Source organism: Penaeus vannamei, chromosome 32 (genome assembly GCF_042767895.1).
Source record: "Penaeus vannamei isolate JL-2024 chromosome 32, ASM4276789v1, whole genome shotgun sequence".
Lineage (NCBI taxonomy): Eukaryota > Metazoa > Arthropoda > Malacostraca > Decapoda > Penaeidae > Penaeus > Penaeus vannamei.
Genome location: NC_091580.1, coordinates 21389058 through 21404057, shown reverse-complemented (window position 1 = coordinate 21404057; position 15000 = coordinate 21389058). Strand labels below are relative to the sequence as shown.

Genomic DNA, 15000 nt, shown 5'->3' with positions numbered 1-15000 from the left:
AATGCATTCAGACGGTACTACTAGACACAAAACCTGGCCAGTGTTCTCATGTCCATGGTACACACACACACACACACACACACACAAAAAAAAGCGGTACACTCGTGGGTTGTTTTAAAGGGAATATAAAATATTTTATCGTTTTCGACCGAGAATCTAGATGCATTTGGCGAATTTATACCCGGCTCGTCTTGTGGTGTAAAAATGAAAATCTGAAATTGGAATTTCCCAAATGAGATGTAGATGTTAAGCTACATATGTGTTCTTGGTGTCTGTCTGTCATATAGTTTTTTTTTTACGAGTTCTTGGTGTCTGTCTGTAATATAATTTTTTTTTTAATAGCCTTGTTTTCCTCCATCACAATTGCGGAAAAAACGAGATTTGATGGAAATTAGAATAAATTGATAGATAATAAATATATAGAATTTGATATTAGGGCTTATAGCCGGAGACTCCTATATTCATTATAATTTTCGGACACCCACAAATTATTATTTTTCTTGATTTATTGATTTTATTAATGTCTATAGCCAAAGTAATTTCATAAGTTTCAGCAAACGGTAAGAAAATCCAATAGTTCAACACAATGTAAAAAAAATGAGTAATATATTTTTCACAAAAAAGGAAAAGAAAAAAAATGGGTTTGACGTCAAAAATCTTGGAATATTATCCAATTCCCTCTAACTCTAAACCATATGGAAGGAGTTGGCGGTGATGGAAAGGAGAGAAAATGGTAGTATTAGATGATAATAAGGATGATGGTGATGGTAGTGATGGTGTTGATGATGGTAGTGGTGGTGATGAGTGTTGTAATGGTGGTGATGTCTGTGATGGTGATGGTGATGGTAGTGATCGTTATGGTGTTGATAGTAGTGATGGTGATGGTGTTGATGTTGGTAATGATGGTGATAGTGGCGATGCTAGTGATGGTGATGATGGGCATAATAATAGTGATATCGATACTAGTGATGGTGATGATGGGCATAATAATAGTGATGTCGATACTAGTGATGGTGATGATAGTTATAATAATGAGTAGAAGAAAAAAGACAATAATGATGAAAATAACAAAAAAATTAATAATAATAAAATTAAGAAAAAATGCAAAGAAAACAAGGAAGAAAAAAGAACGATAAAGCAAAAGAAGAAGAAGAAATAAGAGAATGATGATTATGAGAACGCGAAAGAGAACAAGAAAGGGAAATATCAAAGGCATTCTACAAGCGTTAATTGCCAAAGGTTGCGACGCTAGCAATTTCTCCCATAACAAGACTGATCAAAAGAGCGCCTTCATTTGTGAACATATTGGATGCCATCCGGGTTCATCGCCATCGTCGTCATCGTTGACATCATCTTCATTTTCATTTGTATCTTCATTTTCATCATCATCCCCATCTCCACCTCCACTTCTACCTTCACTTCCACCTCCACTTCTAACTCCACCGCCATCTTCACCTTCACTTCCACCTCCATGTCTGCTTCCACCTCCACCTCTATCTCCATCTCTACCTCCACCTTCACTTCCACCCTCACTTCCACTTCTACCTTCACTTCCACCTCCACTTCTAACACTACCTCCACCTTCACCCTCACTTCCACCTCCACCTCCGCCATCGCCACCATCACCTTCATTTCTGCCTCCACTTCTACTTCTACCTTCACTTCCACTTCTACCTTCATTTCCACATCCACACTGGCAGAAAATCCCCATTCATTTTAATAACTATATAATAAGTAATGTTTTCTGGATTTTCGGGGATTCGTAATATGTCAACAGAAGGATGCAAATTATTAGCGACAGACTGGGATGGAAATTGATGAGAAGGTCGTCCTTTGTCCTAAGAACAATTAGGAAGATTTCCGTGAATCAGAATTTTATGCGGATCTTGAATGCAGTTAAATCATTTATCACCAGTCCGATCCCAGGGTAGAAATGCCATTGCTCGAAGATTATTATTATTATTATTATTATTATTATTGTTATTGATATTGATATTATTATTTTTATTATTATTATCATTATCATTATCATTATCATTATTATTATTGTTATTGATATTTTTATTATTATTATTATTATTATTATTATTATTATTATTATTATTATTATTATAAATATCATGATTATTTTTTGTTGTAAGATTTGTATCACTTTTTTCTGCGTGTGTGTAGGAGGGGGGGAGGTCTGCGTTCACTAATGCATTGGGATAGATCGCCATTCGTCTGTCTGTTTCATTTACATCTATCTTATCATATATTTATGAACTTCTGTATCAAATTACCAACCTGCCTAACTTCGGAGTCACTTATCAACTCCCAATAAAAATAGAATAAAATCGTCCTCAAAGAACAGCAACAAATTCTTAAAAGGCAGAAGATGTAAAAGGAAGCAAAATTTCACGTCGCTTTCAAGATGTTTTCTTTGGACTAAAATTGTCTTTTCGCAAGGTCACATGGGGTGGGTGGGGAGGGGGGGGGGGGGGAGTAACGGGGAGAAGTAGCGAGGTTATTGATGTAATTGAGGTAAGTACTGAGGGGAGAGTAGGGGAGAGTAAGGAAGATTAAGGATAGGGCAAATGGGTGATAATGACAGATGGGAATAGAGGAAATGACAACGGAGAAGGGAGAAGGGCAAGTCATGAGGGAGAAGGAATGGGGAGGAATCACGGGGAGGTGGGAGGGAGGATAGAAGAAGGGATAGCCGTAGAGGAGGAGGAGGAGGAGTCGGGGAGGTACTTCGAGAAGGGTAAGAGTGGGAAAACGAAAAAAGGGGGAAGGATAACACACGATAAGTGAGAGAGAAAGGGAAATAGCTATGAAAGGGCGAAACGAAAAATACCGGGAGAGGGAAAGGGAGTTTAAATGAAGGAGAAGCCAAGGTGGGAGGTACTTCGAAAAGGATAAGAGTGGGAAAACGAAAAAAGGGGGGAAAGGATAACACACGATAAGTGAGAGGGAAAGGGAAGTAACTAGTGAAGGGTGAGATTTGAAAAATGCCGAGAGAGGGAAAGGGAGTCTAAGTGAGGAAGGAGAAGAAGGCAAGGGTGTGTGATGGGTAAGGGTAGTGGGAGAGGGAGAAAAGGCAAATGGTGGGGAAGGAGGGAGAGAGGTAAGTGGTCGGTTGCAGGTAAGGAGAAGGGGACTCTACTGGAGGAGGAGAGGTAAGGGAGAAAGGTATAAGGGATAAATACAGGGAATAGCGTAAGGGAAGAAGACTGACGCAGAAAGAGAGGGGGGGGGGAAACAGAGGATAAAGGAGGGAGGAGGTGTTACTAAGGAGAGGACGAGAGAGAGAGAGAGAGAGAGAGAGAGAGAGAGAGAGAGAGAGAGAGAGAGAGAGAGAGAGAGAGAGAGAGAGAGAGAGAGAGAGAGAGGAAGGAAGAGAAGAGAAGGACAAGGGAGAGAGAGAGAGAGGACAAGGAGAGAGAGAGAGAGAGGACAAGGAGAGAAGAGAGAGAAGAAGAAAGGACAAGGGAGAGAGAGAGAGAGGACGAGAGAGAGAGAGGACGAGAGAGAGAGAGGACGAGAGGACGAGAGAGAGAGAGAGGACGAGAGGACGAGAGAGAGAGAGGACGAGAGAGAGAGAGGACGAGAGGACGAGAGAGAGAGAGGACAAGAGGACGAGAGAGAGAGAGAGAAAGAGAGAACAAGAGAGAGAAAGAAAAAGAGGTAAGAGAGAGAGAAAGAAAAAGAGGTAAGAGAGAGAGAAAGAAAAAGAGGTAAGAGAGAGAGAAAGAAAAAGAGGTAAGAGAGAGAGAAAGAAAAAGAGGTAAGAGAGAGAAAGAAAAAGAGGTAAGAGAGAGAGAGAAAGAAGAGGTAAGAGAGAGAGAAAGAAAGAAGGTGAAGAGTAGAGAGAAAGAAAAAGAGGTAAGAGAGAGAAAGAAAAAGAGGTAAGAGAGAGAGAAAGAAAAAGAGGTAAGAGAGAGAGAAAGAAAAAGAGGTAAGAGAGAGAGAAAGAAAAAGAGGTAAGAGAGAGAGAAAGAAAAAGAGGAAAGAGAGAGAAAGAAAAAGAGGTAAGAGAGAGAAAGAAAAAGAGGTAAGAGAGAGAGAAAGAAAAAGAGGTAAGAGAGAGAGAAAGAAAAAGAGGTAAGAGAGAGAGAAAGAAAAAGAGGTAAGAGAGAGAGAAAGAAAAAGAGGTAAGAGAGAGAGAAAAGAAAAAGAGGTAAGAGAGAGAGAAAGAAAAAGAGGTAAGAGAGAGAGAAAGAAAAAGAGGTAAGAGAGAGAGAAAGAAAAAGAGGTAAGAGAGAGAGAAAGAAAAAGAGGTAAGAGAGAGAGAAAGAAAAAGAGGTAAGAGAGAGAGAAAGAAAAAGAGGTAAGAGAGAGAGAAAGAAAAAGAGTAAGAGAGAGAGAAAGAAAAAGAGGTAAGAGAGAGAGAAAGAAAAGAGGTAAGAGAGAGAGAAAGAAAAAGAGGTAAGAAGAGAGAAAGAAAAAGAGGTAAGAGAGAGAGAAAGAAAGAGGTAAGAGAGAGAGAAAGAAAAAGAGGTAAGAGAGAGAGAAAGAAAAAGAGGTAAGAGAGAGAAAGAAATAAGAGGTAAGAAAGAGGTAAGAGAGAGAGAAAGAAAGAGAGGTAAGAGAGCGAGAAAGAAAGAGAGGTAAGAGAGAGAGAAAGAAAAAGAGGTAAGAGAGAGAGAAAGAAAAAGAGGTAAGAGAGAGAGAAAGAAAAAGAGGTAAGAGAGAGAGAAAGAAAAAGAGGTAAGAGAGAGAGAAAGAAAAAGAGGTAAGAGAGAGAGAAAGAAAAAGAGGTAAGAGAGAGAAAGAAAAAGAGGTAAGAAGAGAAGAGAAAGAAAGAAAGAGGTAAGAGAGAGAGAAAGAAAAGAGAGGTAGAGAGAGAGAAAGAAAAAGATGTAAGAGAGAGAGAAAGAGAAAAGAGGTAAGAGAGAGAGAAAGAAAAAGAGGTAAGAGAGAGAGAAAGAAAAAGAGGTAAGAGAGAGAGAAAGAAAAAGAGGTAAGAGAGAGAGAAGAGAAAAAGAGGTAGAGAGAGAAAAAAGGAGAGAGAGAGAAAGAAAAAGAGGTAAGAGAGAGAGAAAGAAAAAGAGGTAAGAGAGAGAGAAAGAAAAAGAGGTAAGAGAGAGAGAAAGAAAAAGAGGTAAGAGAGAGAGAAAGAAAAAGAGGTAAGAGAGAAAGAAAAAGAGGTAAGAGAGAGAAAGAAAAAGAGGTAAGAGAGAGAAAGAAAAAGAGGTAAGAGAAAAAAAAAGAGTGAGAGAGAGAAAGAAATTAAGCTGTCACACGGAAAATAGTTTATATTTCTTCAACTTGCGGGATTTACAACAGCCACTGTGTACTTTTTACGGGTGTGGTGAGTCATTACGGCAGATAAAAACAGGAAGTTAATTTGTAGGTGTTAGACGAGGGAGGGCGAAAAAGGAGACCGAGAAAGAGAGGGTCGTCCCTCCTTCCCTCCCTCTATCTATCTGTCTCTCCCCTCCTCTCTCTCCCTCCCTCCCTCTATCTATCTGTCTCTTCCTTCCTCTCTCTCCCACCCTCTCCGCCTCCCCCTCTCTCTCCCTCCCCCTCTGTCTCTCCCTTCCCCCTCCCTCTCCCCTCCCTTCCCCAACTCCCTCCCTCCCTTCTCCAACTCCCTCTCCCGCCCTCTCACCCTCTCTTTCCCGTCCTCTGTCTCCCTCACCCGAGTTAAGAATACTAAGAATCGCACAAAAAAACACCACCTGGCACCTTGACATATGAACAGACCGTGCCATGTGGTTGGGCAATTTTTGAGATCTGTGTCTCGTGTCTCACTTCCTCAACGGCGTGCGGAGGGTGGGAGAAGGGAGGGAGATGGGAAGTGGGAGGGTGGAGGTGGGAAAAGGAAGGGGGGAGGTGGGAAGATGGAGGGGGTAAGGGGGAGGTGGGATGAGGAGGAGGTGGGAGAAGGAGGAGGAAAGAGAGAGAGAGAGAGAGAGAGAGAGAGAGAGAGAGAGAGAGAGAGAGAGAGAGAGAGAGAGAGAGAGAGAGAGCGAGAAAGAATGAGCAAGAGAGAGAGAGAGAGAAGGCGAGAAAGAAAGAGCAAGAGAGAGAGAGAGAGAATGAGAAAGAGAGAGAGAGAGAATGAGAGAGAGAGAGAGAGAGAGAGAGAGGGAGAGAGAGAGAGAGAGAGAGAGAGAGAGAGAAGGAGAAAGGAAGAGAGAGAGAATGAGAGAGAGAGAGAGAGAGAGAGAGAGGGAGAGAGAGAGAGAGAGAAAGATAAAACGAGGGGGTAAGGAATGGGAAAGGGGGAAGGTTGGGGGGTTAGCGACATTAGCGATGAGGTCGTATTGTACACCTGTGCCGCTAAAACACTTTTTTGCAGTCTTTTTGTACCTATTCCTCTCTCTCTCTCTTTATCACTCTCTATCTCTCTCTCTCTTTATCACTCTCTATCTCTCTCTCTCTCTTTCTCTCTCTCTCTCTCTCTCTCTCTCTCTCTTTCTTTATCACTCTCTCTCATCTCTCTCTTTCTCACTCTCTCTCTCTCTCTCTCTCTCTCTCTCTCTCTCTCTCTCTCTCTCTCTCTCTCTCTGTCTCTCTCTCTCTCTCTCTGTTTGTCTCTCTCTCTCTCTGATTTTGTAGCTTATCCCATCATTAGAATAATCATATTCATATGTTTTTCTACCCTCTGGTGATATTCCATTAATCAGAGATAGCGATGGGAAATCTTGATATCAGTGGGTTGGGATCTCACTCGTTACGGTTCCACTGCGTTACTACTATCCCTGCTTGGTCATTTAGAGGTAGACGCTGTCTTTTTATTTTACATACTTTTTTTGCCCAAAGCATCTCTCTCTCTCTCTCTCTCTCTCTCTTTCTCTTTCTCTTTCTTCTCTTTCTCTTCTCTATCTCTATCTCTATCTCTATCTCTCTCTCTCTCTCTCACACACACACACACACACACACACACACACACACACACACACACACACACACACACACACACACACATTCACTCACTCACTCACTCACTCACTCACTCACTCACTCACTCACTCACTCTCTCTCTCTCTCTCTCTCTCTCTCTCTCTCTCTCTCTCCCTCTCCCTTTCCCTCTCCCTCTCCCTCTCCATCTCCATCTCTCTCTCTCTGCCCTTTACATTCAGTTTGTAATTATCTGTTAAAAGGAAAAGAAAAAAAGAAAGAATTTATCTTCCTGGGAATTATGAAGAAATTGCCATGCAGACAACGTGGTGTTAACGTAATCATTTGCACCTAAGATTTTATCAAGTTTATGTATATGCAAATATATAAACGGACGAGTTCAAGATATGTTATAAAGATTAATAAGAAAAATGTATTATATATCTTTTATGTATTTATATACACACGCGCATACGAGAAAGAATGGCAGACAGACAGATAGACAGACAGACAGATAGACAGACAGACAGACAGGCAGACAGATACAGACAGACAGAACAGACAGCGAAAAAGAAAAAGAGAGAGGGAGATAAAGACCGAGAAAGAGATAGAGAAAAAGATATTGACAGCTCCTCCCCCCCCCCCTATAACTCCCCCTCACACATGACTGCACACTGAAAGCATAAATCAAAACTGGAGAATGTTGGAAAGAGAAATTCTATACATCTTCCTCAGACTATTCCCAAAAGCCATGGATGTTTTAGCTAACATTAAAGAGAGAGAGAGAGAGAGAGAGAGAGAGAGAGAAAATTAATATTTAAAAATGAAGGCTTTCCACATCATAGAGATCCTGCGCGTGAATTCTAACTGTTTGTAAATTGTTGAGTCTTTTGGCGGAGGTTGAATTTGAGTCTTGGATCTATGATGATTCATTAGAGTTCATTTTTCGTTGGTATACGTATTTTCCTCTTATGTGGTAATCATGTGTGTGATTTGATTGCTTTCATCATTATAATCCTCATTATCATCACTATTTATTATAACTTTCTTCATTATCATCACTACCATTATAAGTTTCTTTAATATCATAATCATTATCATAATTATCATTATAATCATTATCAATATCATCACCATTATCAGCATCTTTGACATGACCATTTCTTTAACCATTATTATCATTACCATTATCATGTGATTGTTGTTATCATTTTTATCATCATTACTTTTATCATTATCATTATTGTTATTGTCATCATTATTATAATAATAATTATCATTTATATTACTATTACTAAATTGGAAGAGGAGAGAAATTTAAAAGGAGATAAGGAGAGGGGAATGCATGAGGACAGGAAGAGGGAGAAAAATTGGGGGTAGATTGAGGGAGGCGGGGATGGAAGGGGAGAAGGGTGGAAGGGGGGGGGGTATGGGACTATATTTTTATCTTTTCGCTCATTCTGTTCAGTGCAGATAGCGATGAGGTCGTATTGTGCACCTGTGCCGGTAAAGCACTTTTATTTTGTCTCTTTGTACGTTTCTTTCTCTGTCTCTCACTCATACTCATTTACTCACTCATACCTATTTACTCACACACCCACTAATCCACTCATTCACTCTCTATGTGCCTGACTGTTCGTCTCTTTCTGCCTGTCTGTCTGACATTTCCACACTCACTCACTCACTCGCCCTACCACCCAGACACCCACTCACTCACTCACTCATTCACTCCCTCACTCACTCACACTCACACACATACACTCACACTCACACACTCACTCACTCACTCACTCACACTCACTCAATCCTTCACTCTCTCCCTCACACTCACTCTATCTGCCTCTCTGCCCGCCTCTCTTTCTCTCTCTCTTTCTGTCTTTCTCTGTCTGTTTGAAATTATCTGAAAAAAACAAAAAGAATTTTTCTCCCTGGAAATCATTCTAAAAGTCCCATGCAGTCAGTGTGGTGCCAACATAATTATTTGCAAATAAGAATAGCAAGAATAGCAAGTTTATGCGTATGATCATATATAAACGAGCAAATCAAAGATATGTTATAAGAATTAACCAGAAGAAAATATCCATTCTTATAAACGGTAGTGCATGTCTGTATTTTTTTTACCACATGTATAAACATGCACACACACACATGTATGTATCTTCAGGCAGTTTGGCAGGCAAGCAGGCAGACAGACAGGCAGGCAGACAGACAGACAGACAGACAGACAGACAGACAGACAGACGAACCGACAGATAAAGAGAAAGATATAGAAATAGAGATAAAGATATAGACAACCCCCCCCCCTCTCCGAAACACACACACACGCATCACTGCGCACTGAAAACATAAACCAAAACTGGAGAATGTTGGGAAGAGAAATTCTATACATCTTCCTCAGACTATTCCCAAAAGCCATGAATGTTTAATCCAACAGTAAAAGAAAAAAAGACTTGACTATATACCCGGCGACTCACTAACTCAAACTTTAAAGGCAGGCCGTATCACATTTCCTGCGTGTGAACTCTAATTGTAATATGTAAATTGTGGAGTTTTTTTTTTTTTTTTTTTTTTTTTTTTTTGACGGATGATGAATTTTAGTTTTAGTTTAGTTATAGTTAGTTTTAGTTAGTCATCGTCTTCGTGAACGTCATTATTATGATTATCATTATCATTATTATTATTACTCTTACTTTTCTGTTATTATCATTATCATCATTACCATCATAATCATCATTATCGTCGTCATCATCATTATTACTATTGTTGTTTTGTTATTATTATTATTATTATTTTCATTATTATTATTGTTGTTTTGATATTTTTATTATTGTTGTTTTTATATCATCATTATTATTGTTGTTTTGATATCATTATTATTATTATTATTATTATTATTATTATTATTATTATTATTATTATTATTATTATTAATAGTAGTAGTAGTAGTATTAATATCATTTGTATCATTATTATCATTATTATTATTTGTATCATTATTATTATTTGTATCATTATTATTATTTGTATCATTATTATTATTATCATTATTATTATTATTATCATTATTATTATTTGTATCATTATTATTATTTGTATCATTATTATCATTATTATTACTATTAGCATTGGTATTATTATCATTATCAATATTACTATTGTCATTATTACTACAATCTTTTTATTAGTATTCACACTCTTATCATTATTCTTATGTATGTAACATTAAGGATTATCATCATTATCATTATTGTTATTGTTATTAGTATTACCATTATTTTAGTTGTGATTATTTTTATTGTTATTTTCATTATCATTATTATTAAAGTTATTTTTTTTTCATTATTATTATTACTACTATTGTTGTTGTTGTAGTAGTAATACTTATTGTTATTAATGATAATGATAATTGATAATGTTAATGATGATGATATTCAGTATTTACATCGTTAATGTTGTTGCTGTTGTTATTATTATGATTATTATTACTATTATTATTATTGTCATTATTATTATTTATCAATAACATTATTATTATTATTAGTGTTATTATTATTATTATCATCATTATCATTGTCATTATTATGAATGATAATAATAGTAATACTAATAGTAATAATGATGATAATGATAGTGATATTGATGATGATACGGATAATTATTATCATCATTATTGTTTATTTTTTCTTTATTGTTATCATGATATAATTACTTAATACTAATATGATGTTTTTTATTATCGTTATCATTATCAATATTATTATTATTACTATCAATATTATTGTTATTATTGTAATTATGATTGTAATTGTAATTATAGTTACAATATTTATATATTTTGTGATTTTTATAGTTACTATAATTGATATGATTTTTTATAGTTTTTATAATCATAATGATTTTTGTAAGTTATAGGTATGATAATAATTATTGTTATGTCAACAATAATAGTCATAATAATGATGATGATGATAATAATTATTAACATTATTATTATTATTATTATTATTATTATTATTATTATCATTAGTATTACAATCAAAATTAGAATGAAAATTAAAACTATTGATTAAAATCATCATAAATATGATTTTTATAATTGTTGTAATTATAATGATTTTTTATAATTACTATGATTCTTATCATTGTTAAGATGATAATAACAATAATGATGATAATAAAGATGATTATGATAACATTGATGATAATGATAGTAATTGTAATAATGGTGATAATGATAATAGTAATGATATTATCATTACTAACATTAATATGATTATAATTGTCGTTGTTTTTTGTATTTGTTCGTTTGATACCTGTTCATTTTCATAGTCATTATCATTATCATTATAATTTGTATTATCGCTATCGTTATCATTATGACCATAATCCTGATAACAATTTTGGTATTACCATTATTTTTATTATCGTTATTATCATTATAATTATTATTGTAAGTGTTATTACTATTGCTATTGTTGTTTATATTTATTATTATCATTACCATTATAAATATTATTGTTAGGAATAGTAGCATCATCATTATTGTTATCCCTGACATCATTAACTTTTCAATTATTATTTTTATCTCAATTAACAAAATCATAATTCTCCCTCTCCTTTCACCAGTCTCCGTCTTGCTACCACGCTCACTAAACCTCTTCAGCGCAAGTTCAATATCCTTTCTATAACTGCCGCAACCACTACTTTCCGCTGCCAATTTGCATGCGTCACTGACAAGCAACATCAAGGTGAACAATTGAGTCAGAATTCATGCTCTATATTCCTGTTCATGAGCTCATGGAAGTGAACTGCCAGGTTGTTCATATTTAGTCAAGCTTGTGTGACTGGGTTTCCCCCTGACTGAACGCTGAACACAGGATTGGGATGAATATATTTCTTATAGAATTTAGATGGATTGGTTTAATTTGGTGATCGTCTGTCATAATTGAAAGTTCGGATGAGAGTTGGATTTAAGAAAGATGTCTTATTTTTTCTGATCATTTTACGGTAAGTTCTGGAATTAATATATATATTTTTTCTATAGGATATCTGTGCAGTCCTATATTCTGGCTGTTTCGCTATGCAAGGCTCGTGGTTGGCAATAAGCGCATTTTATTGAAACTATTGTAGCATAAGTCTACTGCGAATTCCATGTAAAACACACATATTCAGTTATACAATTTCCAGCCGCCGAGCATAAGCCCAGTAGGGAAAATGTCAAAAGTTTTCCATATAAATTAATTACATGTACTCGCATACACACACACACACATACACACGCGCGCACACGCACGTACACACGCGCACACACACACACACACACACACACACACACACACACACACACACACACACACACACACACACACACACACACATAAAACTTAATAGCTTGGTAGACAGAGAGACAGACAGACACATTTATTAATGTATCTATATACATTACACGCACATGTACCCACACAATCAAAGGCTTAAACTCAACCCACACCGGAATCCGCGACCGTCACCTTATACTGCCAACCCCAATACATACATTACCCTGATGCGTCCCTCAAGAGTGGGCGGGATATCGGCGCCTTTATCTCTCCGCCGCAACTCAAATCACGATTTCGCCCCACACACCAGAGGGATGGGTGTGCGGTTGGGTGTTTGTTCTTTCTGAGTTCGGTTTTTTTAATTTTTTTTTTTATCGTCTTTGGTTTCTTTTCGTTCTGTTTGTTTGTTTGTTTGCTTGTCTCTGTATTTGTCTTTTTTTTTTCTTTCTTTCTTTTTTTTTTTTTTTTTTTTTTTTTCTCTCTCTCTCTCTCTCTCTCTCTCTCTCTCTCTCTCTCTCTCTCTCTCTCTCTCTCTCTCTCTCTCTCTCTCTCTCTCTCTCTCTCCTCAACCTCAACCCCTGTTTCTCTCTCTCCTCCCCCTCAACCCCCCCCTCTCTCTCCCCCTCTCTCTTTCTCTCTATCTCTATCTCTCTCTATCTCTTTCTCTCCTCCCTCTCTCTCAATATGTCAATATGGTTGCCTATCTGTCTCTCTTCACTCATAAACTAATCTTGTTTGCTTATAAACTCGTTATAAAATCCCGTGATGATATTGCACTTACAATATTGGCTATCGGTTGTTATGTTGTACAAGAAAAAAACAAGTTAAATCAGTTTTGTATCTCTTTATGATATATACGTGAATTTTAAAGTTTACTGCCCTAATTATCTAAGTTTTCCTTCTAGATATAAATCACGTTTAAGATTTAACGTAATTGTTGTTTTTTCTTTTCTTTTGGGGTTATCCTGTTTTTTCTTTAGCCCATTCAGTTTTTTTTACTTTTTCTTTCTAAGTCCTCTGCTCTGTCTCTATCTCTCCCTGCTACCATTGCTCTTTCTTATTTTTCTCAATCCCATTATCTCCATCTGTCTCTACCTTTCTCCCTTTGTCCCTCTCTCTCTTACCCTTCCTTGCTGCCATCCTCAAATTTCTCCCCGTTCTTCCTTCCGTCCCTCCCTTATTTTTTCATCCACCACCCCGTCCTCTCTCCCTCCGTCCCCCCCACTTTTCTCCACTCCCCTCTTTCTCTCTTTCTTCCTGAGGTATTCTGACTTACCGACCTCTGTGAAGTTCATCCCGAACTCAATTACTCTGTTCTATCTTGTGTCGCTATTTCTTGAGTTTGGTGTGTCTTCTAAACGTCGCTTTTTATTTTTTTATTTTTTATTATTTATTTTATTTATTTATTTATTTTTTAATTCTTTTTATATGGTGATTCAGTGGAGTGTTTGTTTGTTTGATTGTGAATCTGTTTGCTCTGTGTCACTGTTGTTTCATTTTTTATTCCTTTATTTGTTCACAAGCTACATATTCCATGTATTAACTCTTTTTCAGTATTTCACTCTATTTTTCTTTCTCATGTTCATCTTTCGTTTTCTCTTTATTTATCATTTTTCTTTTCTCGTTTCAGGAATGCTCAGAGGAGTAGGAGGTAGAAGAGGGAAGCGAGAGGAAAATCTGCTGTCTCTGAAATAAAAAAGGAGGAGAAAAAGAAAGAAAAAGAAAAAGGAGAGAAAAGAGAGAAAAAACAAGGAGAAAGATAGATAAAAAAAGGGAAGAAAAGGAATTCCATTGAGAGTGGTTTTCCGGATTTGTCCTCCTTCCCGATTTTTTGAAAGACGAAGAGGAATAAGGGAAAAGAAGTAAAGATAAACAGGAAAAAATAAATGTCGGTGTAAGTTTTCCTGAATTTTTCCCTTGCTCCTGTTTTCTGAAGAAGGATCAAAAAGAAAAGAAAAAAGAAAAGAATTATCGTAATAAGACTTTCGTGTTTTTCTCTTTCTCTCTTCCCGGTTTCCCAAAGAGAAGGGATAAACGGAGAAAACCCGAGAAACAGGATAGAGGCACAATCGCTCCGCTGTTTGCGCTCCGAAGTTGGCCTATAATGTCTTTCGAACCGAGCGATGACGTAGGACGCTTGAGTGACGTCACGCGGGCGGCCCCGGCGAGTTCGAGCAGCAGCGTCGCGGCGTCTCCGATGGCCACGTAAGCAGGAGCGGGCAGACCAGGGGGCGGGGCACGCGATGACGTCACTCACGAGGTCAACGGCGATCCGGCGGGCCAGCAGGGGCACGCCCGAGAGCTCCCTCGAGGGCGAGGAGGCCAGCGTCGCCACCACCTACGTCAGGAGGGCGACCGAGGACTCCGACGCAGCGGCTACGGAGGAGAGAAGCGGCGACGCGGTTGCCTCCAGCGCCAGCAATGAGGGCGTTCCGAGGGAGAGCGTCAACGGCAAGAAGCCCCTTTCCTGCAGCTCGAGTTACCCTCAGACCAGCTCCGAGGTCATCGAGAGCCAGCTCAGCCTCGACAGTGTCATGTCAAGCAGCAGCAGTCCGGAAGTTCGTCAGGTGAAAGCGGACAGCATCGTACATCTCACAGGCAGCGGCGCGGGAGGTGCCAGAGGTACGAGAGTGAGCCTCACCCGCGATGGCGGGGCGACGAGCCTCGACTCCATCCGAACCTCGAGCTCGATCTCCCTCCCGTCGCAGCTGAGCCTGTCCATGAAGAAGCAGCTGACGAGGCCCGAGAAACAGCAGCAGCAAGTGCAAGACCCGCTGCACCACCCGCTCGCTCGCTCCTCGGGCGGGCTGCACGACGCGAGGCGAAGGGGCGGCGGCAGCGGCGGCGGTCC

General features: G+C 38.3%; 1 protein-coding gene across 5 annotated transcripts in view; it reads left to right on the top strand.

The window, feature by feature from the left end:
* The window catches only part of LOC113815970 (potassium voltage-gated channel subfamily KQT member 1), a 727087-nt gene that overhangs the window by 40606 nt on the left and 671481 nt on the right, over window positions 1-15000 (top strand). For all 5 annotated transcript variants that reach the window (XM_070144788.1, XM_070144786.1, XM_070144787.1 and 2 more), the window contains exon 3: window positions 13780-15000. This exon is cut by the window's right edge and continues 267 nt beyond it. In XM_070144788.1, coding sequence (XP_070000889.1) covers window positions 14393-15000 — 608 coding nt within the window. In that variant the 5' untranslated portion in view covers window positions 13780-14392. The remainder of the gene's footprint in view (window positions 1-13779) is intronic.